Here is a 26,665-nt window from a genome sequence, read left to right on the forward strand (position 1 = left end):
TAGTTACCAAATTTAAACAAAGAAATGATACAAGTCCATGTCAAATTGAACAAAAATTAGATGAAGGGACAAATCACTGCTTAGTTTTCAAATGCTGTCGCCAGTTAGAATTTTTTGCATTGTTCAAGAAAAAAAATTTAGCTTTTACCCTCAAATTAAGTGATTTCAATCTACTGTCAGTGTTCATGACCTCAAGTAACTTGAAAAAAATATGAAGCTTTAGAACTCAAAGCAACTATCATCTGGCCACTGTCTACGAGCATAGAGGAAGTTACAAGGGAATTCCCAGACTTTCTGCTCAGTTATGCTGTGGGCTGAACACTGTTCTAAAAAATAAGCCTGCACGGCAGACCCTGGCAAGCTACCCGTGGCATATTTGATATACCAAAAACATAACAAGTCTCACAATGGAGACGTTACTGGTGCCCGCTCGAGCAAATCGATGAGCAACAGGACGACAGTGCTACAGTACTACAGTGCTGTTATTGGTGGTGGAGAATGGGCACTGGTGGAGGAATGGGTACTCGATTATTGTATCACTAAAACGCAAGCATGAAAGTTTGTAAATCTGTAACTGTACCCCACAGTGATTCACTAATAAAAAATTAAAAAAAAAATAAAGAAGTGTGTGTTTATATGCAAATATATTTACACATTTCAAGAATTCAACAATCCTTTCTTTTAAAGTTTAACATGGACTTACCTAGAGGAAACAACTCATTGTCTCTCTTGGCGATCAAACAGTAAGCTTACCCCAGAGTTTTCAGGGTGGACATTGGCTGGCTATGTGGGGCCTGGGCTCTGACTGAGCATGAAGGAAAAATCACCTTAAGGAGAAGTATGTGGGCTCTCCACATGTAAGGAGGCCAGATGACAATAGAAGGAGCCACCAGACACTCATGTCAGGCAGCACCCTGACACCCTGCACTCTCATGCTTAATCCTGTTTCCTCAACTACCAGTGCTCGAGGAACAAACAGTGTGATCCCAAGCCCAAAATTTTAGTCAGAGACCACCAGAGAGGAACTCCTGTCCTGGAAAGCAGACAGAGTGACTAGGAAGTGACCAAGAAGTGACCAGGTGAGATCCCACCGACAGTGGCAGGAGTAGAGCCTGGACCCACGGCAAATCGGCAGCAGTTACTTTCATAGTGTTTTCCAGCTATGCGCTATGCCAGAGGAATAGAAAACCATCATGGGTTTGGGCCTGTTTAACTCTAAACATTATTGTGATTAGGTGCCAACAGAACCCTGCAGCCCAGTCTCCTGAGGTGAATTCAGAAGGGGCATAGCAGAACGGGGACCCAGGGGCAGGAGGTGTGTGGACTCTCATTTCAGCATATGTCCACAGGGCCTGCTTCTCTCTGCACCTCACCTTTCTCCTTATCTGTTCCACACTCCTCGCTGTCTGCACATCCTCTTACCTGACCAAGATAGACAAGACAACGATGAGGGGAGAGGGGTGAGGGGAGAGTTGGGGTAACCAACTCTCTCGGTACTGCTTGACATTTCATTTAGGAAATAAAGTATGGAAATTAAAAAGGGAGGCTTTCATTTTAGATCAGTTTCACAATGATGAGGTGAAAAATTAAGACTGTGAGGTCTACCTGCAATGCTGAGCCAAGAATTTGAGAGGTGGGACTGACCTGATTATAAGAAGAACTGATTAAATCCCACAGCAATCCACACCACACACACACACACACACACACACACACACACACACACACAGAGCACTCAGACACAGAAATGCAGCAAAAGGAGTGACTTTCCCACATAAAAACAAATTCTTTCCTTTGGCTCAGAAATTGCAATGAGACTTAATTGCAATGAGATAGGCTTTTCCTCACCTGATTAATAGATACAAAAGACAGGTGTTTATGGGCTGCAGGTATAGCAGGAGAATAAGTAGAAGCATACACAGGTTCCTACAGAGCAAAGCAAGAGGATTAGAGATGAAAAGAGAAGATTTATCAGAGCGGGGTAGGGAAAGAAGAGACCAAAAAAAACCAACCCCATGATTTATCTAGCAATGTTAATTTACTCATTGCAATTTCAGTTGTGAGATCTTACTATTTCTTTTAAGAGTGCTACAACAAACCTACACAAACACAGTAGATACAACTGAACCAGTTTTGTGCAGCACTTAAATAGGTTAGTGACAGTGTTATTGCTCTTTATGTAATATATTCAGGTATGGAGAGGGAACCTACGATTTTTATCCATAGTATTTAATATAAAATATCTTCTTCCAAATGTTTTCATTACATGATTTTTTTTTAAAGAAGACAGAACCTTAACCCACTATCTCCATTCAGGATAGTGGGAGTATCTCTCCTGGGGAAAAGGAAGCTACCGAATGAGCCAACTTGTAGCCATAGGAAGAGAATGACCCATGAGGAGAAATAACAGGCTAGCGTGTAGAGGACAGCGATGCTATGCTAGAGTCAGGCTTACCCAAAACAGATTAGAAACAGCACTATCACCTGCACGTCCTCCTTCTTCCTACAGGTTAAAACAAATAGGAAATGTTGCAGACTGTTCGAAGAGCAGGGTTAGGGTGTCACGGTCATTTGCAAGTTCTCTGTGTCTGGCTTTGTTAGAAGCTTTTTCATGCTCACACAGTCCAGTGACACAGACACCGAGGAAACGCAGCAGCAGCAGCAGCATGATTTCTTTCACCTGGTGTTCCCACCGTCAGCCTTTTCTCTCCCCTCCTCATTAGACTGACTCTATTTCTTGTGATTAGGAATTGGCCATTTCAAGGCCAGCCCCAGTGAGAACAGAGATGTGGCAGGTTCATCTTCCTTTTCAAGACCAGTGCTGGGGATGGAGAAGGCCTAATTGGCCTGTTGCCACGGAAGCAGGAGGACATATCAGTCCTCACTCACCACCGTAACAACCAACTATAAAATGGGATTTTAATTTCTGGGAAAGAAGTCTGATGTGTAGGATGATTATTTTCACAAAAAGGGTACAGGAGCCATAATACTGAATATGTATTATAATATAATACTGAAAATGAGGTGGGACTTTTAAATAATTAATTAGGTGGTGAAAATCAAGAATGGCAATTTAGTTGTAACAAAGGGTGTCCTGCCATGTCACTTTTTCCAAAACGCTGCTTTGTTTCATGTCCGATGGAATGAGTTTCTCTGGAACAAACTATCCACCAGCCAGGCTCCAGCGCACTCATTCCACACAGTGTAGAGCCAGCCGAATCAGCAAGCCAAAGGGTTTCACCATCCCAGCACTAATCATGTACGGTACAGAAGCAAACGTGTGCATCAGGTTAGTGCTGCCCTACATCAACTCAAGAACAGGAGGAAGACTAGAGAAGATGGGAGGGGAGGTGAAGGAGAGAGACTCCGAGCTTTTTGTCATGAGAAAGGACAGTCAGCTAAGTTATCAGTCCTCTTCTGGTCTGCATCACCAACCCTGATTCTGGGGGGAAAATGTGGAGAAGAAAACTGCTGGGAAATTATATATCTTCTAAACCATGATGATCTTTAAGTAAAAAGAGAACAATACTTAGTTCCTATATCTATTAATAGTTTCAAAGGAATATTTTCTTACCATATAGGACCTCAAAGGAGATGCTGATTTAGAAGATAACAAATTTGTTTTGTTTGGGACGTATTTGTAGAGACTAAAATAAAATGGTTATAAATTTTCTGGTCATCCTTTAACATTTCTTTGAATGTGGCTACTAGAAAACAAGATGGTGACTTATATGGCTCACATTACTTCTATTTTTTCTCATTAGAGCCCATTCCCTGGAGGTGGTGTAGGGGAAAGAGGACCCTCCCAATGATGTTCCGCCCCGAGGTACAGACCTGCTCGGGCCTGGGGGTATCCTGGGCTAGTGGGACCATGCCTGGGAGTCTTGGGGGGTTATGTGGAGTTGTGGACTGATCTCGAACTCACACATGCTAGGCCTATGCTCAGACACGAACCATCTCCCTGACCCTCGCATCACATTTTGATCAGCGGGCAGGGACTTGGGGGAGGTGGTTTACAGAGCCTCCTTTCCTCCCCCAGCTGCAGCTCCAGGGGCCAAGCACAAAATCCTGAGGAGGCCAAACTGGGAATTGTTTGGTAGCCACTAGCATATGCTGTTTGAGGGTTAATAATTGAGGCCCAAGCAATTGGCCCATCAAACTAATTCTTTTTTTTTTTTTAATCTTGGTGGAAAATATGGAAGGTTCTGGAGCTTGCTGTCCAGAGCAGCTTTGGATGGGCAAGTCCAGAGTCACTGCTAGCAACACAGTCCCCTCTGTCCAACATTCACAGGTCATGGGGCGGGGGGCGGTATCTTCCCATCTCAGGCAGTGTCTAGTCACCCAGCAAGAATCGAGGCTTCCTTGGGCTCGTGGATGCATCAGGCCTGAGACACCTCCTCACCTACCACATCTGAGCAGAGCGGAGGGTGACAGGCCCTGACAGCTGCTGGCCCTGAAGAATCGAAGTTGAGGGCGAGTCAGGGGCCATGTGAGAACCACTTGACCTCAACAGAACCTGAGATTTCTCAATGTCTGCTACAAAGGCCGAAAATAGACAGGTTTATTTTAACTTCAAAGAGGGGACTGTCTCGGGCCAAAGTGAAGTAGGTCACTGAGGAGGAACAGGATTAGCGAGTCCCTGACTGCTAGGGTCCACTGCCTCCTGGGGCCTAGAGATGTCCCTTCACACCTGAGCGCAGTGTTCCACTCCTCTGGCGTCCAGCTGGGGGCAATGGGAAAACTGCTGCCTTGGGAAAACCATCACTGAGCATCACTGTGATGCCAACTCAAGTTTCTAGTCAGCATACTGTCTATTTCCTCTATCTGGGAGCTCTTTAAGCATTTCACTTTTCAGTTTTTTGGTTTGTTTGTTTTGATTTTGCTTTCTGGGCCACACCCAGCGATGCACAGAGGTTACTCCTGGCTCTGCACTCAGGAATTACCCCTGGTGGTGCTCAGGGGACCATATGGGATGCTGGGAATCGAACCTGGGTCGGCTGCATGCAAGGCAAATGCCCTACCCGCTGTGCTATTGCTACAGTCCCACGCTTTTCAGTTTTAAGTTCCATGTGGCCAAACAGGGAGTTCAGCTTTCTGCGTCTTCCTAAATGATCGAGAGGTAAATGTGGAGGTATTTTCAAACCAGTGACTTTGGACCTTCAAATCTGTGGACATTGGGGCTGCATTATTCATAGTACTGGGTTCTCTTTCATCTGAACATTGCCTTTTCTCTCTAAAACCGTGTACAGATGCCTTTGAATGCCCAAGCACACTTGAGACCTTGACAAGTGGCTGAGAACGGAATGTCTTTTAGTCACTAGCTTTAACACTGTAAATGTCTTGAAAGAGAATTCAAATAGCTGTCCTAGTTGAACCTATGAAAACACAGAAATGCCATCACACTACAGGCAGACCTCCCATGGGGACAACTGCTGAGCAGATATGTTTCTGAGTGCATGAATGTCACATTCATAGCCTTTCCACAGAGGTTTCCACAGAGGTTTTATTTGTCTCTGCAACAGCAAAGGTTCATCTGACTGCAGTGTTTTTTTCCTAGTCTGTCTAAGGACTTTGGTTTGTTTGTTTTTGGCTTTTTGGGACACTCCCAGCAACGCTCAAGGGTTACTCCTGGCTCTGCACTCAGAAATTACTCCTGGCGGTGCTGGGGGATCATATAGGATGCCCGGGATTGGACTCAGGAAGACCACATGCAAGGCAAAGGCCCTTCTTGCTGTACTATAGCTCCACCCCTGTTTAAGGACTTTTGATCTTAGAACTCACTGGTGCTCAGCCTGCCTTGTATCAACATTTGCAATACCCATGCCAATCGGCGAGGTTTCCCATAGGTTTGAAAAGTGTGCACAGTTGGTTAAAGCTGGTAACCGTTACCGCAGTTCTTAACTCACCTAGACATTTGCACATGATATTCTGGCTTGGGCTGGTACAATGTGGTTCTTAATTTCATCAAAACGTGTATCATGTTTTGTTGTGTATCCTCAAAACAGGTGCCTATAAAGTAGGCTCAACACAATTACCAAGAATCTTTTGCAGATTACAATGATGGCCGGAGTCTCTATACTTTGACGTCTCAGCAAGGGGAAATTTGAGTCTGTAGTTTATGGGTGACTTGTAACTGTTCACTAACAGTCAATTGTTTTTATTGTAAAGGCTTAATAACATTGTAAAATTGGATTTCATCGAAGGAGGTTTTTAACCAAAGTAAAATACAGAGCTGAAAAATTAGAAGCTTGCTGGTGGCATTGCGTATGTGGTAGGGTAACCAGTGCACAGCACCTCAAATTTATCAGTTTTTATCAGGTTAAGCTGCTGTGTGACAGACTTTATTGTGTCCCCTAAAGGCAGGAAGTGCCAATGTTCCACAGAGTAGCGATTTACAAGGCCACGCATGCTCAACTCTTTATGTGGTGCATTTTGAAGCGTGATGTTAGAGAGAATGGTTTTCCCAAACATGGAGAACATTACCTTCTTCTTGAGTGACTGATCCATTTCTTGTATGTTCAGGCTGCTAGTGACAGATCCTTTGCCAAATTCCTGCTTTCTGCTTAATCTGTTTTTCCAATCTTCCTCTCCGCTTTTCTTCAATAGTGCTAACCTAAGGGAGAAACACACCAACCAAAGGTTTCAGCCCTGAACTTGGAACATAACCATCACTTAGATAAATTTGAATCGTTTAGACAAAAATGACCTCAACTAATGAATTCATCTTCTTGAATTTCCTTTAATCTGAAGAAAGTATTTCTAGAAAAATAATGAAGGTGCTCTTTTTCTAGGATGACCCAAGGATAGTAAAACTGATTAAAATGCACCCTGAAATCTGACTTGCCAGATCAAAGATGTATTTAACATCACCAAAGGGATGTTCTATTTTCTCTTGTCCTCGATCTGAGAATGTGGAGATCAAAGGAAGTGTCCCAGGGAAAATATCTTCCAGTGATCTCTTCTGGTCACTAGATGAAGAGACATTTCATGACTAGTGCTGAATAATAATTATTTGCAGAAAACATAGGAGAAATATGTTGAAAACTTAAAGATATAAGACATTGGCAACGTCTCTTAATATCATACCTTTCAATTATAGATACAAGTTGATATTTCAGACAGCATCTTTTGGGGCTGGAGAGAGTGGGTAGGGCACTTGCCCTGCACATGGCTGACCCGGGCTCCATCTCTGGCATCTTATATTGTCCTCTGAGCGCTGCCAGGAGTAGTTCCTCAATGCAGAGCCAGCGATAACCCCTGAGCATCACTGGAGATGATCCCAAAGCCAAAACCAAAATCAAACAAAAACCAGCATCTCTTCCTATATCCTAAGTCATGTTCTTCTCCTCCAAATGAACTTGATCTTTTCAATCTATCTTATTATAGACACTATTCTCTAAAACCCATTTAAAAAATGATTACTTAAAACTTCCCCAGGGAAAACCTATATACAAAAAAAGAATCTTATTAACTGAGTTTTTATATAACCTACTTCAGTTCAACTATGATCTAAAGCTGCCTGGACATTATAATCTGTGAACATTTACTATTGCTTACTATCTTTTGTGAACATGAGCTCTTCCTGCTAACCGTATTAAAGTGAATGAGAAACAATTAGGCATGTAAGCTGGAAAAACACAGGAAGGAAAAAAGGCAAAAAAGTGGTGATCAAAACATCAGGTCTTGGGGCTGGAGCAATAGCACAGCAGATAGGGTGTTGCCTTGCACGCGGCCGACCCATGTTCAATTCCCAACATCCCATATGGTCCCCTGAGCACTGTCAAGGGTAATTCCTGAGTGCAGAGCCAGGTGTGACCCAAAAAACAAAAAACAAAACAAAACAAAACAAAAAAGCATCAGGTCTTTTTTCTTCTCCACTGAGCCTGATGTACAGTTCCTTATACTTTATTAATGTAGAGTCATAGTATACTTTATTTTAGTATTTCAAATTTTGGGCCAAAAACTGCTTGGAGACCCAGGCCTAGCTTCTGAAAAGATAGATTGCACTCACCACTGTCCCCCCACTCTGCTAAAAATACCTTACAAAAGGACAGAGTTTGGAGAACTTTCAGGTTGGGTCCCAAATGATTTGGGACAATTTAACAGAATCAAATTCACCCACATGAACTGGGCTTGAGGATGTGGTTTTTTAATTTCGTATTTTTGTTTGGATTTTGGGTCATACCCGGCCGGTGCTTAGGGCTTACTCTTGGTGGGGCTCGCAAGACCATATATGGGATCAATTTGTGGTTGGCCGTGTCCCTTAATTCTGTACTCTCTCTCCAACTCCTGTTTTTTGAGGATTGTCTTCAAAAGAAGTTTCCAAATGTTTGGAGCCTCATTAGACAGTAGTATGGTTTCCTGGCTGGATGCACTGAGGAAGAGTAAATGAACTTAGGCAAAATGAAACTGTGGTTACTGTTTTCACATATAGCGTCCTGTTCCCCAGTGATCTACAAAGCAACTTCCAAGAAATGACAGAGTGCTTTCCCCAACCCAACAGGCTGGCACATGCTTGTGGGCCGGAAGATGAGGTTCCCACCTAGGGAGTCTCACCTCCCAGGCTGGGTCTGTTTCCCTCCCTCCCTCCGTCCATCTGTGTTCTAGCCCACTTGACACATTTCTGCCCTAATGTTTCATGAACTGCCCAGACTTTTGGTTTTCTTAGTTTAGTTTTTTTTTCTTCTTTTTAATATTCATCCATTCTAAGCAGCTCACATCTTGCTTTTAAATGTGCTGGCAACATCCACATCAGGTACTTCCAAAGATTACAGAGTAACCCAAATAATAAGGGCGCGTGTTCAACTGAGCCCACATGGTACTTGGAGCCAGCCCTGGTCTACCAAGAGCAATTGATGTATAACTAGAATCAACATGCACTGAAACCAAAATGCATTATTCTTGTCCCTCTCCATTTCCCTCTAGGTATTCCACAGGCAGAGGAGGGGGTGGGCCCTTCCTCTCTCCTGCAATACCACACCCCTCCTGGCTCAGGGCACAACACTGGGCATTGGAGAAGGTCGACCAGCAAACGTCTCGTCTGTCCCATGACATACATTACTGCTTTGCAATTCAAACAACTGTCAGCGCTTTCAACATCCACCCCGTCCAAGTGCTATTTGCAGGGCTGTGATGTTGGGAGCCTGAGCATCTGCTTAGTCTGAGGCTGAGAGCCCAGTGAGTGGCACTGAGTTAGCCTATTAACCCCAAGGCTGGCTGGGGGCCATGGTGCTGTGAGCTGGCCAGGCCGCCTAGGGCAATGTCTGCCCCTTTAGCCACAGCCCACGCTTTTGTAGCAGGGAGAACTGGCTTGGGACGGCTGTCCAGAGGCGCTGCTCCAAGAGGCCTGCAGGAGGAGGACAAGTCCTTCAGGCTGCCACAGCAGTCAGGGATAGGTCACAAATGGGACTGGAGAAAGACACGGTTTAAGGACACTCTTTCAATCCCCTTTAACATTGCTCCTGCTTCCCAGAACACCTTAGCACAGGTTCCAGATAGATTGTATTGCACTGATTAACACACGATCGGATGTTCATCTGGGTTGTGCCCTGATCTTGGCCTCGGTGCTTTTGCAGGTGGGTGGAGGGAACTGATACACCTTTGAAATGAGGACAGAGTGAAAATCAGAAAAGGAGGTTATGGGGGAATGATACCTCTCTCCCACAGTCTTACATAGATCTGGGGCCCTCTATTGGTGGAAACCTCCCAACTACTAGAAAAGAACCTGGACATGCTGGGGAAGCTTGAAGGGCAGAGGCTGGAGGGGCTGGGGCCTGGGGGGAGGGGGCACTCAGGAACCCAGCCAGCCCCTATAAGGCAGAAGCCTGCCAGCTGTGAGAGGCAGGGGGCGGGTTCCTTAATATCTCGGGAGTTCAGCCGAGACCTCATGCTCCACAAGCTTCTCCAAGCGGAAGGACAGCTTTCCTTACCTTTTTTAGTCATCTTCTCCCCCAAATATGACCTGAAGCACAGGGGCAGTTGTTTCCGTTATTATAAAAATAAGATTTCCCAAAGCCTGGTGTACTTTGAAAGAGGTAACAAAGGTTTTACCCCTTGATCACATCAACATTAATTTGATCTCCATGAGTTCTCAAAGAAATTGCCAAATAGAGATAACTTAAACCCAAATAAATCATTTAGGTGGCTAAGAACTTTTCTTAATTCATCTGGTGGGGAGAAAGAAGATTGTATTCTAAATTTTACATGAAGCATGGTTCAAACTTGACATTTCAGAAGTCAGGTAGGATAAAAAATAAAAAGAAAAGAAACTTGGAGGTTTGTTTTCTTCAACAAAAAAAGGAAAAGGAATTTATAAGTGTGTTTTCTTCACCATCAAACGTACTCTATAAGACACATAGCTTGAGGATTGCCCAATGATTCTCAGTTGTTACAATTTTCTAAGCCTTTTCCTTGAATGAAAAATGGAGATCATTGCCTCTTTCTTGTTTTGGTTTTTGGACCACACCTGGCAATGGTCAGGACTTACTCCTGGTCCTGGGATCACTCAAGGACCACTCCTGGAATGGTTTAGGGGACCATATGGGGCACCAGGGATAGAACCTGGTCAGCCACATGCAAGGCAAGCGCCCTACCTGCTGTTCTATTGCTTTGGCCCCCACCATGACCTCTCTCTAGAGGCAGGTGGTGGGGAGATCTGTGCCAAATGCCAAGACCAGACCAGCAGCCTCTGTGGTCTCAGGACACAGGACTCAACAGGTTCATGCCCTGTACAGAGAGAGACATAAAATCCAGGAGGAGGAAGGGAGAGTCACAGGGCAGGTCTGCTGTTACACAGAGAAAGGATGCATAGAAATCTACCTCGTCCTATTTCTCAGCCTGACTCAGGGAAGTGAAAGCAAGATTTAAAACAAGCCACTCAACAGGCACAGGAAATAGGGACAAGAATGCTGCCGGAGGTGGAAAAAACATTCCTAACATGACCAGTCATATAAGAAGGATTGGCGGACAGACACATACCATATCCAAAGTTCTCTGCCCCATGGGTGGTGTAGGCACTGAGGTGGGCAATTGCCAGTCAAAGCCTTAGAAAGGAGGATACCTATTCTTATTTTCTACTGTGATTTTAGTCCAGGAATATTGCTGATACATAAAACTTGTGTATAAGCGATACTTATCATTTACTTCTTTCAGAGGTATCTTTTCCTTTTTATCTAACCAGCTAGCAATGGTTAGATTTCTGCAAGGGAATTCATTGATTCTGGTTTCTTTATACTGGCAACTGCCAAATTACCTCCCCGAGTCAATAATTTAGAATATCTATTGTTCTATTTTATTTATTTATTTATTTTTGCTTTGGGGGCCACACCCAGTGAATTCAGTGATTCTCCGGGGGCTACTGCTCTGTGCGAGCAGGACTTTGAGGTGCCAGGCACATAACCTGAGTCTCCTGTATGCAAAGTATGTGCTCAGCTCTGAGAGCTGCCCCTAAGATATCACTTTTTTATCTCAATAATTCCTTATGTCCTAATAATTCCTTCATTCTAGTGGGTTTTACAAATTGTGAGTTTTAAGTAAGGTGACAGAAAATATGGTTTATAATATTACTAAGTTGTTAAAATTAAGGCTTCCTAGTACTTTATGAATAATGTTAAAAATCTTGGCTTGAATAACAGAATGAAGAATGTTCATCAAGATTTGATAGGCAGTCTTTGGTAGGTTGAAATGTGTCTAGAATAGGAAGAGTGAGTACACGGATTCCGCCAGACCATGGAATAATTGAAAACAGTGGGAGGTATCAAGGAAGACTCTAATGAGCAGAATCATAAAGGACAGACAGTGGAAACAGATCTAATCATACTGAAGAATCAACAAGAATTTCCTTACCCATTTTTCTATCATTATTCCATCTTTGCTATGGAATTCAAAGGCGGGTAAAGCTCAACAAAGGAAATATGACTTGAAATCTTTAGCACTGATTCTTTGCATCTGTCTAATTTAAAGTATTCAAACTGGACATACTTTATTATTATTATTATTATTACTGCTACTTTTAAACTGCTGTCACAATCCAGTTAAAATCCTTCACACACATATCAACCCTTTGTCATTCCTTTGAATGAAATGCAGTCAGTGTTATCTGATGCACAGGCGTCCTATTTCACAGCTCTGGCCTAGCAGAAAATTTCCAAGTGCAGCTCATCCATTTTACTTTCTGAAAAGTCAACAAGACTTAGTGTCTAATCCCATATACTGAACATATGAATTTATCTTCATTCTCCCTCTTAGACCAAAAGCCCTGAGCCACGTGTGTGCAATTTAAAGCCACAGATATATGTTGGACAGGGAAGGTGCTAAGACGAAACCTCGTTTCCTGTCTCCTGATGGTCAGGGAACTGGACCTGGAAAAGGGAAATGGAATCACAAACGAGAGAAGCAAGCTCCGTCTGTTTCTGCTTCTTTCCTCATCTAGATCTGAACGGGCACTTTTCTTGAGCCAAAGCATGGGGATAGAAGCAGTCCCTATTATTCTCTCATAAAAGCACACTCCCTCTGGCATTGGAGCCAAGATTTCATTTTTTCTTATTTCTTAGATCATTCCCTAAAAGTGAGTAGCAAGCCCCTCCCTACCAGAAGGAGCTGCCAACCGCTGGCATCCGATTACCTTTCTTTAATGGACATGGTTTTGCTGGGTGAGTCGAAGCTGTCCTCCATCATTGGCACTTTAATCTCTCCAGAGGCAAACACAGCATTTGGATTCTTGTAGAGCTTCTCCTGGGCTGCTTCTGCAGGATCCGGCTGCTTCCAAGATCCCGGGGTTGCGGGCTGAGCTACGTTTTTCCCGGCAGCTGGGCCCGTCTGCTCACACAGAGGCTCCCCAAACTCTGTTGCTGGGAAGGAAAGGAGCAAGGTCAGCACATACTCCTCCGGGCAAACAATATTCCAGCTATTCACCCCTCAACACTTCTGCACTTGGAGTTCAGTCTGTGGGGGCACATGGCGGGTTACCCAATCCAGGCCAGTTTATGCAAATCTGCAGCACACGCTCTTCTATGAGAAAGCCCAGTGTCACAGTGGAGTATTTCACACAGACAGTCCTTTGGAGACAAGTGACCTTTGCCTATGTGTGAGACACAGGCAACCAGCTTCAGACACAAAAACTTTCCATGCCTCCCCAACGGGACTCTTCCCATTAAAATCTGCTAGACTCACAAACCCAACCAACAAGGGTCACTTAGACAACATCCTTTGGGGGAATAAGAAAAGCAATGCAAGTCCCAGTCAGTAGACTTGCTAGCCTGCATCAAAGCAATGCAGAGGAAGATTCTGCTCAAAGAGCTCAGTTTGAGTCCTGACTCCCTGCACAGTCCCAGCTCTGCACCTTTGGGCTCAACAACTTGCCAAAGGGGCCCAGAGAGCAGGCTGCTGAGTGAGTGAATGGCTCAGCCATCAAAAGCTCTTATCAAGATGTGCCAATGAGGGGCTGGAGAGATAGTACAGTGGGTAGGGCACTTGCCTTGCACGTAGCTTACCCAGAGTCAATTTCCTGTACCACATATGATCTCCAAAGCCCCACCAGGAAATTCCTGAGAATGGAGGTGGAGTAAGCCCTGAGTATGAGCAAGTGTGGTAAAAAGAAAAAAAGAAAAAAAGAAAGAGAGAGAGAAAAAAGAATGAAAGAAAGAAAAGAGAGAAAAGAAAGAAAAGAAAGAGAAAGGAAGAAAGAAAAAAGAAAGAAAAGAAGCAAAGAGAAAAAGGAAAGGAAAGGAAAGGAAAGGAAAGGAAAGGAAAGGAAAGGAAAGGAAAGGAAAGGAAAGGAAAGGAAAGGAAAGGAAAGGAAAGGAAAGGAAAGGAAAGGAAAGGAAAGGAAAGGAAAGGAAAAAAAGAAAAGAAGACCAAAGAAGAGAAAAGAAGAGAAAAGAAAAGAAGACGCAGAAGTGAAACAGCCTTGGGTGCTTTTAATGCTGAGAATGTCTAGATTCACGGTCAAATGAGATTCAGAAGGAAGAGTCTGGGACACAGTAGCGTCACAGTGAGCTTTTGATCAATGCTACTTCTAAACTGCCTTCACCACCTAGTTACAGACACACTCACAAGCTCAGGCAAGCCACCACGCAGAAATAAACAACTACTTTCCAGCACTTGAGAATCCGTGGCTACTCACCTCTCAGCGAAAACCTTCTCTGTGCAACATTCTCTGTGTTCACCTTCTCCTCAAAGGGCTGCTTGTCCTTCACATCTGCGTTCCCCTGGGAAGTGATTTTAGCAGTGGAAAATTCCTTCGGTTCATCACCAACATGAGCAAAGGGAGGATGAGCCAGTTCCTGGCTTTCTTTTCGGGGCCCAGCATATCTGGGTTCTTTCTGACTCTCTGCTTCCCGGGCTCTGTTGAGGATGAGGTGAGATGCCTCTGCTTCCTCAAAGGACCCAGACTTCCTAACACCCCCATCTCCACCTGTCCACATTCTCTGTCTTTCCGATTCTCCAACCTCTTTTGATGTGCCTTTGCTCCCAGACCCCTCTCCTGAAGGCTGCCAGGTTTGAGATTTCAGAATGCTTCTGACAGGAGTGTCTGCATTTTCCAGGGAAGATGGAAACTTATAATCAGTGGCACTGGTGTGGTCCTCCACAGACGACTTTGTCCGGAGATCCCCTGCGTACATGGGTGTGACTGTGGGTGCCATGGTAGACACTGATTTGTTCACAGTAGGTGAGAAAGGAATGAACTTCCCACTCTGCACCTAGGAAGATGCAAAAAGTAAAAATGTTCAATTAAAAATGCTGTCTATAGGGGGATGGGGGGTAGCACCAGGGCTGAAGTACAGACTTGAACACAGCTGACTTTGGTTCGACCTGAGACAATTCACATGATCGCTCCCTGGAGCACTGCCAGGAGTGAGCATTGAGCATAGACTGGATTAGCTCCTAAGTACTACCAAATGAGTCTTAAACCTCTCCACTACCCCCACCCTAGTCCCCTGTAAATGCTGTGTCTAGAAAATCCAGTTTAAAGACAGACATTGACAGCAATACTAGATTTGGGCAATGGAGGGATAGTACAGTGGGTAGAACACTTAGCTTGCACATGGTCAACCTGGGTTCGATCCCCAGAACCACATATGATCCTCTGAGCCCACCAGGAGTGATCCCTGAGCATAGAGTCACATTTTTTTGGGGGGTCACACCTGATGATGCACAGGGATTACTCCTGGCTCTGCACTCAGGAATTACTCCTGGCAGTGATCAGCAGACCATATGGGATGCTGGGAATCGAACCCAGGTCTGCCACGTGCAAGGCAAATGCCCCACCTGCTGTTCTATCTCTCCAGCCCCAGAGCACAGAGTCAGGAGTGAGCCATGAGCATAGCTGGGTGTGGCCCTCAAACAAAAACAAACAAACAGTCCAAACCCAGAAGAGAAACATCAGGTTTGGTGCAGTTTCATTGTTGATCTTAGCAGGACATTTGCACAGAATTAGTTACATGCTTCCCATCAAAGTTGTCCGAGTGAGCAGCAGGCATGCATACTATTTTTCTCTCCAAAGTGGACTCACTCCAAATGATTTCAGCAAGCAAATTATGAAAACAAGAAAGGAGAAATCTATTTGGCATGATTGAGTTTCCTTTGGAATGAAGTTATTACCGAATCACTGACAGACAATACATATGTATAGCTTAGTCAATACCCCTTAATGGTAGTACTGCCTAAGTGTCACCCATCTCCTGTATTTAAAGACCCTCCACCCAAACTGGAACCGGGTCACAGGTACCTACCTGCTCCACCTCTCCGAGAGTGACGGGCTGAGTCTGATAGCGAGCGTTCATTCTCCTCTGTCTTATGTCTATTCTGTTCCGGGTAGAGATGGCTTTTGAGACTGGCTGCGACAATTTGTTAAACAATGCCAACTTCTCTGCTAAGCTGAGAGTGGAGGAATCAGGTTCACCTTGCTCAGCAGAATCACCGCCCTCATTTGCCTGGTCTCTGGCTAAAGCTTTCTGATGAGCAGATGCCTGTAAGCTGAAAGGGATAAGAACTCGATGAGAAAAATGCAGACCAAGCAAGAGCCCACCACGAATTTCATACATTGGCTTTTCTCCAAAGGGTAAAACGGGCCTCACCCCTCCCACTCCACGGATGCATTTCAAACAGGTGTGGGCGGTTGTTTAGTTATTAGAGAAGAGAATGGCATAGTCGGCGGGCGGCTTACGAAGAGCAGAGTCTTGAGTTCTAAACTGCCGCTACCAGTGGAATTTCCCGTTTAGTGGGATCAGTTGTACTGCCTGTATCAATAACAAATAAGGCTGCAGGGACGTATGACAATGGCATATTCATCTGAAAGCATTGCTCCCATGGTGGCGTTTCTGTTTTAAATAATTATGAAGTAAAACCATCTTTCTGCCAGAAATCTCTGAGCCCGGGGGCTTGATTTTCACTTGCTCGATCAACACATGGGGTTTAATTTTAAAAAGTCAACTGCTCCTCCTGTTTTGGGTCCTTGCCTAGGTCTCTCCCCAGAAGGGGATAAAAGTGGCTGGATGCTTTGCCAGGTGAAGGGAAGGCTTTCAGGACAGCTGGTGGCTGAGAGCCTTGAAAGAGACCAGACAAGCACCTCCATCAGGGCCAAGCCAAAGAATATCATGCCTTGCTTCCGACTCGCCATCCACGCACAAATTGTCCCAGCCCAAAGAGCAGTGTTTGTAGGTCCTGGGGTGTCATGAAGATGTGAACAGGGCACCCCAGATCTTCTGTCTTTCCTGAAGCTTAGTGGCCAGAGGGGCAGATGGGAAGGAGGGCGAGCAGGAACCTTCTTCCCTGGAAGAAGGGAAGGGCTATGGCAGCGCTGTGTCTGCACCCTCATTTCACTTCTTTCCATCTTTTTAGTTTTTCATCTTTCCCTTCTTTTTTTGTTAGCATTATCTGTTTTGGCCTATGTAAAGGAGACTGGAGATTTCCATGCTTCAGGGGACATGGTGTTAAAACATAAGAGCAAAACAGACAAGTTTCGTATCATGAATGATTAGGGCCAAGCACTGCTTTTAACATGGATTGTGTCCACAAGGAAATACTTTTTTAAAAATGAGGGTATAGAAGAATTTTAACCCTCCTAACCCTGTCCCCCTTTTGTGACGAAAAGTGCTCTCACTTTAGATGAAGAATGACATACTTTAGGGACGAGATGATTATGAAAGACAGAAACCGAACGAGAGGATCAGTGAGTTAGTGCCATGCTAATTCTAACACATGAAAGCAGCAGGTTGACACGGCTTTCTCATGCAAGTCCACTTATCCATGACCAAGTGAAATGTCACGCATCGTAAAACCGCTCACGACAGTAACTCGTTTGTCAAACAAGCGAAAGGCATTCAAGGTTCTGAGACGCATCCACCATGTAGCGCCTTTGAACGTGGAGCCACATGCAGCTATTTCTGTCCGGTACCTGGCAGGTTGCACAGGGCTCTGAGCTACAGTGGGACAGGGAAGTCTTGCCATAACAGGGTGGGTGGCCACAGAGCACGAAGCAGGGATAGGTTCACTTTAAAAGCAATTGTCAAAGGAGGCACATTCATAGGAGAGAGAAGAAAAGAAGCATTAAAGGAAGCAAGTTTCAGTTCAGAAATGTTACATCAAATATGGTAACCAAATTATTTGCTTACTACTTTGGAAACATCACAATTTTTTTAAAAGCAATTGCAAACAGGAACCAAGAGACAAAATAAATGATATAAGAATAGATCTTAAGCCCTGAAAGGTTGAAACATCAGGATAACATCAGCTTTAAGAAAAAAACCAAACATTTTTCAAAAGCTTTTTCGATCATCAGCAAATCAATAAGTGGCATCTATATTTCAGGATGTTTTTCTCATTCTATTTTTGAAAAGAATCTGTGTCCTCATATAATCTAAGCACAACAAAGTAGATTGAGTAAGTCCATTAAGGGAATGATTTTGTTTATATATATGGATCCTGTTTTGTTCCCAGGGACAGCTGCTTTGTTTTACTTATTTATTTATTTGTTTGTTTGTTTGCTTGCTTGGGTGGGGGAGGGGGTGATTTGGGCAGCATCTGGTCATGCTCAGGGTTTATTCTTGGCTCTGAACTCACATTTTACTCCTGGCAGTGCTCTAGGGACCATATGAGGTGCCTGGGTCTAAATCAGGCAGACCGTGTGCAAGGCAAGTGTCTTAACCCCTGTGTGATCTCTCTGACTCTGTATATCAGCTTTACTTCCAGCTGTGCCCCGTACTAACCCCTGTACTATCAGTTCTTGGGTAGCTGCATTGTATTTTACAACATCCACTCGAAGATCTAAACTCAAGTATTCTCTCCCAAGGTACATTAGAAAATAAAGAGCAGAGTGAGATTTTAACCTAAATAAATAAAAATTCAACACTCGGGGCCTGTAAAAAGGCTCGGTGGCTTTTATTCCTCCTAGCTACTAGACCTGTTCATGGCCAAGGGGATCCTGACAGTCCCCCAGACACTCCAATGCAGAGGAAAACCAGCAAATTTGATACAAGCTCCCACTGAGTGGAAGGCGCATACTTATTCATACAGATGCTGAGAAGTTGGGGACAGCTGGAGAAAGAAGCAGAGGCAGCTGGTCTAACAGTCATCGGGCTGTGAGCTAGTGGTCTCTGAGGAGTCAATGGCCTGAATTGCAGGAACATCATTACCTTAGGAAGGATGTGAGCGTGTGTGTGTGTGTGTGTGTGTGTGTGTGTGTGTGTGTGTGTATAAAACGCATTTAAAAAACAAACATGATGGCGTGGGCTGGGCCCTTGGTACAAGACAACAACAACAGCAACAAAACAGATCAAAGTTTTTGGTTGGGGAAAGCCGTTATCATTGAATGAATTACTTCAGGAAATTCATTCCATACACAGTGGCTCATGCAGCTCAGATTTGACTTTTCAGAGTTTAGAAAGTCATCCAAGGTCCAGTGAATGGAAAACCTTTTCAAACTTAAACAAACTGATTTAAAAAAAAAAAAAAAAGGACGCTTATCTTTGCAAGTTTCATCCTGAAATATTTTGGGATAAATTGATCAGGGGTTTGCTGGAAAACAAGGAAGGAGGACAGGAGCATGTGTGGAATGCACCAGTGCTGAATTGAAGACTACAGGGAGTCACTGACGAGAACATGGGGGTTCGCTCTATTGACCCATCTAAACTTAGGCTTTAAATTGTCCTTGAAAAAGAGATTTTAACTGTAACTGTACCTCACAGTGATTCACTAATAAAAAAAAAATTTAAAAAAGAGAGAGAGATCTTAAGAACATGCATATTAAAAACAAAATGTTAAAGATTCCTTTCCAACTTGTTCCAGAAGAGGCACTGTTAACATTACAAGGTCCTGCAACAACAGAAGATCAGTCTGGAAACATCCACGTCTCGTCTCTGTGACTTAGGATGCAAATCCGTAAATCTTTTTTTTTTTTGAGAAGGCAGTGGAACAAGGCCCAGAGGTCAGTGGGGAGACTTACGTGGCAGCGATGACGACCTCTTCCGTGGTGACAGGCTGGGTGTGGGATCTGTCTTGCAGACGCCGCAGCCTTTGCTCCACTGCTGCATTGCGGGAGCGACGCTTGGGAACGTTTTTCTCATCCAACGATTTTTCCATTTCCTAAAACCAGAAGCATAGCTCAGGTCTTCTAAACCCGAGGAAAGGAAATCGGAACAGCACTTGGTCCCCATATAGAACGCCCCCGAGTGGTGCAGACCAGTCATAGTTGTGGGCACCACATTCGCCAAGGACCCAGAGAGAAGTACAGGAAGCAGAATGTGATGTGGGCCCAGCAGTCTGGTGTCGGGGTGGGCAGGCAAGAGGTGAGAATAGTGGCACCCATCCCCACCCAGATGGGAGAGGCTTTCTCTAGGACCTCTGGGGTACACCTACCCTGAAAAGCAGCCTCTTGGCAGCCACACTCAGCTTGGCTCTCTCATCTACCTTTTCTTCATCTGTAAAAAGCCATAAAATAACAACTGAACATCCAGAGAACACCTAGGCAAACTGTCTGCAAAGTTTCTTAAAGCTCGCTTGGAAATCCACCTGAATATAGGGTGAACTAAATATTCCAGAACTTGCCAGTTTATGCTATGAACTAGAGATGTATAAAACATCATAAATTAGATGGATCAGAAATAACAAGACTGGCACTTCTTTCACTTCAGCCATTCTTTTGCTCACCTTTTAAATGAGAAAGAACTGGTACACTGCAATTAACTTGACAAGGCTGTCTAGACGGTAATTTCCTACTATGATATTTGAGGTATTGAGAGTTAAGAATAGATTTTATGGCCAAGAGTCTTTCTCCTTACAAGTAAATGGCAGTATTAATAAAAATCTGTTTCTTTCATTCAAATCGGTCTCCCCACCCCGCCAACCATTTTGCTCATACCATAGTTCTTGAACTCTCAAAAATAAGAGAACGTGTATCTGAGTATTTTATCTAGCATTTATTCTAGACTCAGAAAGAAAATGTAGAGGAAAGCAAGAAGTTGATGGCACTCTAGCCTGATTCTCTTAAAAGACAAATATAATCTGATTCTTTCAAAAGACTTATTACTTAGATCTACTCTTGGATGAGATGACCAAAAACAAACAAACAAACAAACAGACAAACAAATGGTACTTGCCATCAGCAGTTGGTATTTCTGGGTTTGAAGTAGACCTAGGAAAGATATTAGCAAATGATAATAATGAAAAATTAGCTGGTGGAATAGAATATACAGAGGGTTATATTAAAAGTAGAAATACAAGTGCAATCCACTTCCTTAAATATCATCTTGGAGCAACTGTGTGTGCACACGGTTATTGGCAGACATGGTGTGTAAGTGTGTGCAGGCAATCCAGACAAGTGGACACCTCATGGAGACACACTAGGATCACACACAACTCATTAAACGCAACCATTTTAGACAAACCCTGTCATTTCTGTGCATAGGCATATGACAATGAAACTCAAGTATGACAAGGATATAGACATTTACATAAAATAACTATAAAATCCCTGAGTTATTTTCACTGTAAAGGCTGGTAAATCCTCAGTCTGGATTCTGATTTAACAAGGGCATAAAACATCGAAAACACAAAGTGAATAAAAGCAGTATTTCTTGTCAATGTCTGAACACAATGTAAAAATGTGTGCTGGGATATAGTTGTAATGGTCAATTTTCTTGCAAAAATACATTAATAGAAGCCAAGTAATTGTCCTTTACAGATAAGAAGGAGAGATGATGGAATCACCACACCCCGTTTAAACAGCATCAAAATCCCCATGGTGGAAAGAATCATTTCTGTACAATTTAAGCTCCTGGGCTATGAAACTACACATACACACGCCTACCTATCTGATGCCTGTCGTTCTGCTGAGGTTATAGGTTGAGTTCTAAATCTCTCTGAAGTCTTTCTACTTTCACCAGGAGAAAAATAACGTCTGGGTTTCCGGGAGCCTCTCTCCCGTTCCACACTGGCAGGCCAGCCACTGCCTTCGGTTGACCTTTCAACCCGGGGTTGGCTTTTAGATTCACAGGGAGAGAGGAACACAGCCGGGGACAGAGAGAGAGAACAGAGCAAAGGTTTATGCATCTCAGGGAGTCAAGACACAGACACTGCCAAATCCCCCTGCATGCCTCTACCATGCACGGGAAGGGGGTGGAACATTCCAGAGACCCCCATCCTCTACTCCCCATTAGTAAGCGGAAGCAGAATGGTAGTTGTGGAGCCATTTCCTTGAGGGTCTGCCCGAACACTTGTGAGCTAAGCTTAGCTATGACTCAGTGTAGGTCACTGCACACGTGGACAGGTGAATCATTCTGATACGTGCAAGTGACACATTGGGGAAACATCACCTACAGTTCCGATTTCTTGCTGGCACTGGCCGACTCCAAAAAGGCATTTCGAAGCTGGGCGACTGACACCCTGGTGTCCAGCATGCCAACTTCCACTGGGGGCTCCCCGGCTTGGGCACTCTGTCTTCTGGAAGCTGGGTCTCTCGCCCTCAGGGCCTGGAGCTGAGAGGGGCCCGTGTAATCAGACAGGGAGCGGATGCGAACCTTGTGCTTTTTCGAGGATGCCTCCTTCGCCGGACCGATCACATCAATCTCCTGGGACACGGGCTCGTTCTGAACATACAAGACCACTTCGCTCCTGCCCATTCTTTCTGGGGGCTGGCGGTCGGCTGGAGGGGGCACCAACCGACTGTCCGGGTTGTTCCATGATTCCAAGGTGACGGTACTGACAGCCGGCTGACCCAGGCCCTCGTTTGCAGTGTGCTCTTGGTGGCTTCGTGAGAGCCGACGATTCTCCAGAGCCAACAGCGTTTTCCGGCTTTTCTCAAGCACCTCGGCAAAGAGCGCATCTTCGTCCGCTTGGGGTTCACAGATGTGGAGATCGGGGCTCTCTCTCCTTTCGCCTTCTAGAACCTTCATGGTGGGAGGAGGCTGGAGGGTGTTGGCGGGGGCTGAGCCCAGCCAACTCTGCTCAGAGCGGTTCTCTGGGGCTTCCGAAGACACCAGCTTGGCCGGATGGGTGGGCTCTGGGGGTTGCACGTAGCCCCGTAGAGGTTGCCGGGGGGCGCCGGCAGCAGCCTTGCTCACCACCCTATCAAAGGCCGAGTTTTCAGACTGAAAGGACAGGCAATGCAGGGGGGCAGGCTGTAGTCTCCTCTGAGTCAAGGACTCGGGGGCAAGTTCAGGGCTGCTGCGTGCACTCTCCTCTTTCACCAATCTCTCTCTAACTTTAACTCTTTAAGAAAGAAAAAGGATGTAAGTTGCCATGGTTACCAGCTGCTCGATGGGAGGAGGGCATGCGAGAATCAGAGAGCACCAGCCAGTGGACCTCAAGCCAGAGAGAACAGGTGACAGAGCATCTGGGGGAGGAAATGACAGGGATGCTTCCTGCAAATGACTTTTGCTCTGGGGTCACAGGTGGGTAGGTTGGATACTGCTCTGTGAAGAGGAAGGACTCAGGTCAGGGAGGAGGGCTCCTTTGGGACTCCCTCCCTGGACACCCAGAAGCCACAGAAAAATCCATGAATATGAGCCACCTGTAAGCAGGGGCCGCAGAGTGAGCCAGTGGCCATGGCAGGAAACCTTCCCCAGGGACGGTCTGCAGGAAGCTACAGACGTTCAGCTCTGACCAAATATAACTTCCTTGACTCCTGGAAAGGTGAGTGCATTTGTGATGATTTATTATCACTTTCAGTATTAAGCTCAAAACTCAACAATCACTCCTTTGTGCATAATCGTGACACATTCACACCCAATCATCCGCTGACTCAATCATAAGACCTATGACCAGCGTGGACATGGTCACTATTCATAATAGTAGCACCAAGTTGTTCAATAAAGAAATGTTTGTTAAAAGAATTCATGAATTGGGAAGGGTCTGTGGCTCACGCAGCCCTGGATTGCGCCCCTCCTCTCTATAAATTGCAAAAACAAATAAAGAACTAATGAACTGAGTACTCTCTCCCCTTAAGAACGACTATGATGTCCTTAATTAAAAATAATTTTTTTTCAAAAAGATAAAAATAGTTCTGGTTATTCTAGAGCTATTTAAATACCTGAGAGCAGATTTTTGTTTGTTTGGGGATCACACCCAGCAATGCCTAGGGGTTACTCCTGGCTCTGTGCTCAGGAATTTTTCCCGAAGGTTCTTGGGGAAACCATATGAGATGCTGGGGATCAAACCTGGGTCAGCAGCATGCAAAGCAAATGCCCTACACACTATCTTATCACTTCACTCCCAGATATTTATTTTTAATTCACTTTTTGGTTGGTTGTTTTGGGGGGGGCCACACCCGATGGTGCCCAGGACTTATTCCTGGTTCTGTGTTCAAAAATCAGACTTGGTGGAGCTCGGGGCTTGGGAGAACATATGTGGTGCAAGGAATCAAACCCACACAAGTGCCTTACCAGCTGTCCTGTCCCCCCATTACCCAGGTACTTATTTTAAAGTCTGTTTCAAAGTCATTCTTTTCCCCTTAATGCAGTAGCAAGAGAGTTTGACTGTTGAGTTGTAGAGATCTTGGTCAAAGTCTGGCTCAGTTTGATCTTTCAAGCTGTCTGATCTCATACAGAATGTCCATCTCAATTATTTTTCCTTTTAATTGGGAACTGTGATGTGGTGGCTGCAAAGCACATATCTTAGTGCTTAGCAAAGAGTTTGTCTGACAGTTTTAGCTAGTTCTTAGTTTAACCTTTTGAAATAACATGTTGTGACAAAGAAGAGCCTATTCAAGTCGTTTGAGAATAACTTACTGATTGGGGATCGATCATCTTTAAAAAGTAAATAATGAGTTTGAGGGATATTTAAAAAAAACCCTCTCATTTGCTTAAGGTTAGTTAGCAGAAATAATTACTTATGTAGAGGAAAAGAGTTTTTTGGGGGAAAGAATATTTCTTTAAAGGACACAGACCTCTTGCTAACTCTGCTAAGTACCCTAAGCTTTTCAACACGAGACGGAGTATCCATGGAGATTTCATTAAGGAGTCAGAGACGCAGAAAGGGCAGGTACAATTCAGAAAGTAAAAAAAGAAAAACAGTCTCTGAGTTGTTATTTTTTCCAGAGACTAGCCAGGGTGAAGGTTTTCATATTTATAAGCTTTGTTAATCAAAAAAGGCTGAAATGCGGTTCCAGTTCTCCTGTGGAATGTGTCCTTCTAATCAGAGACAATCTGAATGTTGTCTTCAAAAGAGAACAAAGTGACTGTTAGAAACGCAATAGATGGGAGCTTTGTGCTGTCAATGACTTATTCATTCTTACTCCTTCTGCCTCTCCCTGACCCCAATCTTAAAATAAAATTAAAAAAAAAGAAATGATAGGGGGTTCCTGTCTGTTTTTAAAACCACATGCCCGAAATGTAACTGTCAAAGATTATCAACTGGTTTAGAGATGAAAAAACAGAAAACATGGAGCTGGAAGAGACAAGTGGAAGTGAGTGGTGCTGATCGGCGGGACGTTAGCTGATTAGTCAGACTCCAGAGCAACCGAGAGACACGACATTAGGGTGGGTCTCGATGCTGCCCCGCTGGAGTCAGGGAACAAGAACAGGTGCCACCAATGGATTAGCAGCAAGAAAAAAAACGGGCTAAGGAGGGAAATGATTAGTGGGGATTAGGGCACACGTCGGAGAAAAGCCATCCTTAGCAGCAGCCCCTTGGACACATGTGATTTTGTGGTTTTCAAGTGCGCGGTCATGAAAAGAGGGAAAGGATAAGGGATCGTGGGACCATTCGTGGAGGAGCACAGCAGCTGAGCAGGAAAAGGGGAAAGGAAGCCACAAGCTTCAGCTTGACAGATACCTGGAAGGCCAGTTGATAAGTGATGGTGTGTCTCCTTCTGAGTCTTTCTGGAGAAACCACTCATGTTTGGGTTTCCCTGTACTATCATGCACAAAAAACAAGACTTTAGATAAGAGCTCTTCAAATGTCATCACACACATACAAGACTGAAGCATCATTTCAGTTCTGAAGGCTTTTGAAATGTAGAAGCATATTTTCGCCATGAGGTTTTTAATTTAGATTTCCAGAACACTGGAGCCCTCGACTAAATCAAGAGATAAAATTAAAACTACTGAAAGCCCACCAAGTAGTTTTTTCCAAGCAATTTAAAAGTGATAGACATTGTACATGCCTATGAATATTAAACACCATGGCTACAAGTACTAATTCAAATCTGGATAAATAGTGTGTACCAGATACTACCTATAAACTGGATATTGGATCTGTATATTATAGACATACTATCCTACAGATATACTATGTTATAGATATACTATCTATATACTGTAGATACTATACATAATAGGATCTACTATGGTAAGATCACCAAGCTAGGCTCAGAGAAAGAATAAATGTAAATCAGGCATCATCCCAGCCATTAAAAAGTTTACATGGCACTAGCCAGACTCATAAACGATTTGTACATTCTCCAACATGCCATTGGAGATAGAGTAAGGTTGAATATGGCAAAGTAATTATGACAAAACTGGAGCGATAGCACAGTGGGTAGGGCGCTTGCCTTGCACGCCACCGACCCAGGTTTGATTCTTCTGCCACTCTCAGAGAGCCTGGCAAGCTACCGCCTGCCAGATATAGTCTGGTATGCCTGCCCGCATGGCAGAGCCTGGAAGCTACCCATGGCGTATTCGATATGCCAAAAACAGTAACAAGTCTCACAATGGAGACGTTACTGGTGCCCACTCTAGCAAATCGATGAGCAATGGGATGACAGTGATATAGTGGTACAGTGATAGATGTTTTAGAGAAAAGTTGTAGGGAAGGAGACTCTTATAGCTTTGTAAAGCAATATAAGAGAAAGATTCAAACTAATCACTTGTCTTCTCCCAAAGTGCAGAAGGGAAAAAAAAAAGAAAGAACTCTGTGTGCTAGCTAGATGCTTCACCTGCTTAAAACCTTAACAATTGATTTCTTCATGATCAAACTGGAAATACATTTCAGTTCAAAGTGATTTCCCAAAGAAAAGACCATTAAGTATAATAAAATTATCTTAACTTTCTTAAATCCATTTTAGTTGGAGCTCCAGTTCACATTGACAGCACCAAAGATCGCTGGACCTTTTTGCTGAGACCTCTGAAATGGATTGAAGTTGAGGACTGGACCCCTGTTTCTTTAGTAACACCCTCCTGACTTCCTCAGCCCATCTTCCCTACCCCAGGCGCAGCGGGCATTTAGCCTGCAG

At 44.3% G+C, this 26,665-nt stretch overlaps 1 protein-coding gene across 5 annotated transcripts in view; it reads right to left on the reverse strand.

Moving 5' to 3' along the window:
- SVIL (supervillin) overlaps window positions 1-26,665 on the reverse strand; it is a 233,216-nt gene that overhangs the window by 44,785 nt on the left and 161,766 nt on the right. For 4 of the 5 annotated variants that reach the window (XM_055147550.1, XM_055147547.1, XM_055147549.1 and 1 more), the window contains exons 9-16: window positions 20,595-20,629; window positions 19,855-19,916; window positions 19,442-19,581; window positions 17,396-17,491; window positions 15,732-15,975; window positions 14,123-14,699; window positions 12,623-12,848; window positions 6,484-6,613 (exon numbers count right to left, since the gene is read on the reverse strand). In XM_055147550.1, coding sequence (XP_055003525.1) covers window positions 6,484-6,613; window positions 12,623-12,848; window positions 14,123-14,699; window positions 15,732-15,975; window positions 17,396-17,491; window positions 19,442-19,581; window positions 19,855-19,916; window positions 20,595-20,629 — 1,510 coding nt within the window. Of the gene's footprint in view, window positions 1-6,483; window positions 6,614-12,622; window positions 12,849-14,122; window positions 14,700-15,731; window positions 15,976-17,395; window positions 17,492-19,441; window positions 19,582-19,854; window positions 19,917-20,594; window positions 20,630-21,304; window positions 21,476-21,813; window positions 22,705-25,266; window positions 25,348-26,665 lie in introns of all 5 variants that reach the window. The other variant, XM_055147551.1, reaches the window with a different exon arrangement.

Source organism: Sorex araneus, chromosome 9 (assembly GCF_027595985.1).
Source record: "Sorex araneus isolate mSorAra2 chromosome 9, mSorAra2.pri, whole genome shotgun sequence".
NCBI classification, from domain to species: domain Eukaryota; kingdom Metazoa; phylum Chordata; class Mammalia; order Eulipotyphla; family Soricidae; genus Sorex; species Sorex araneus.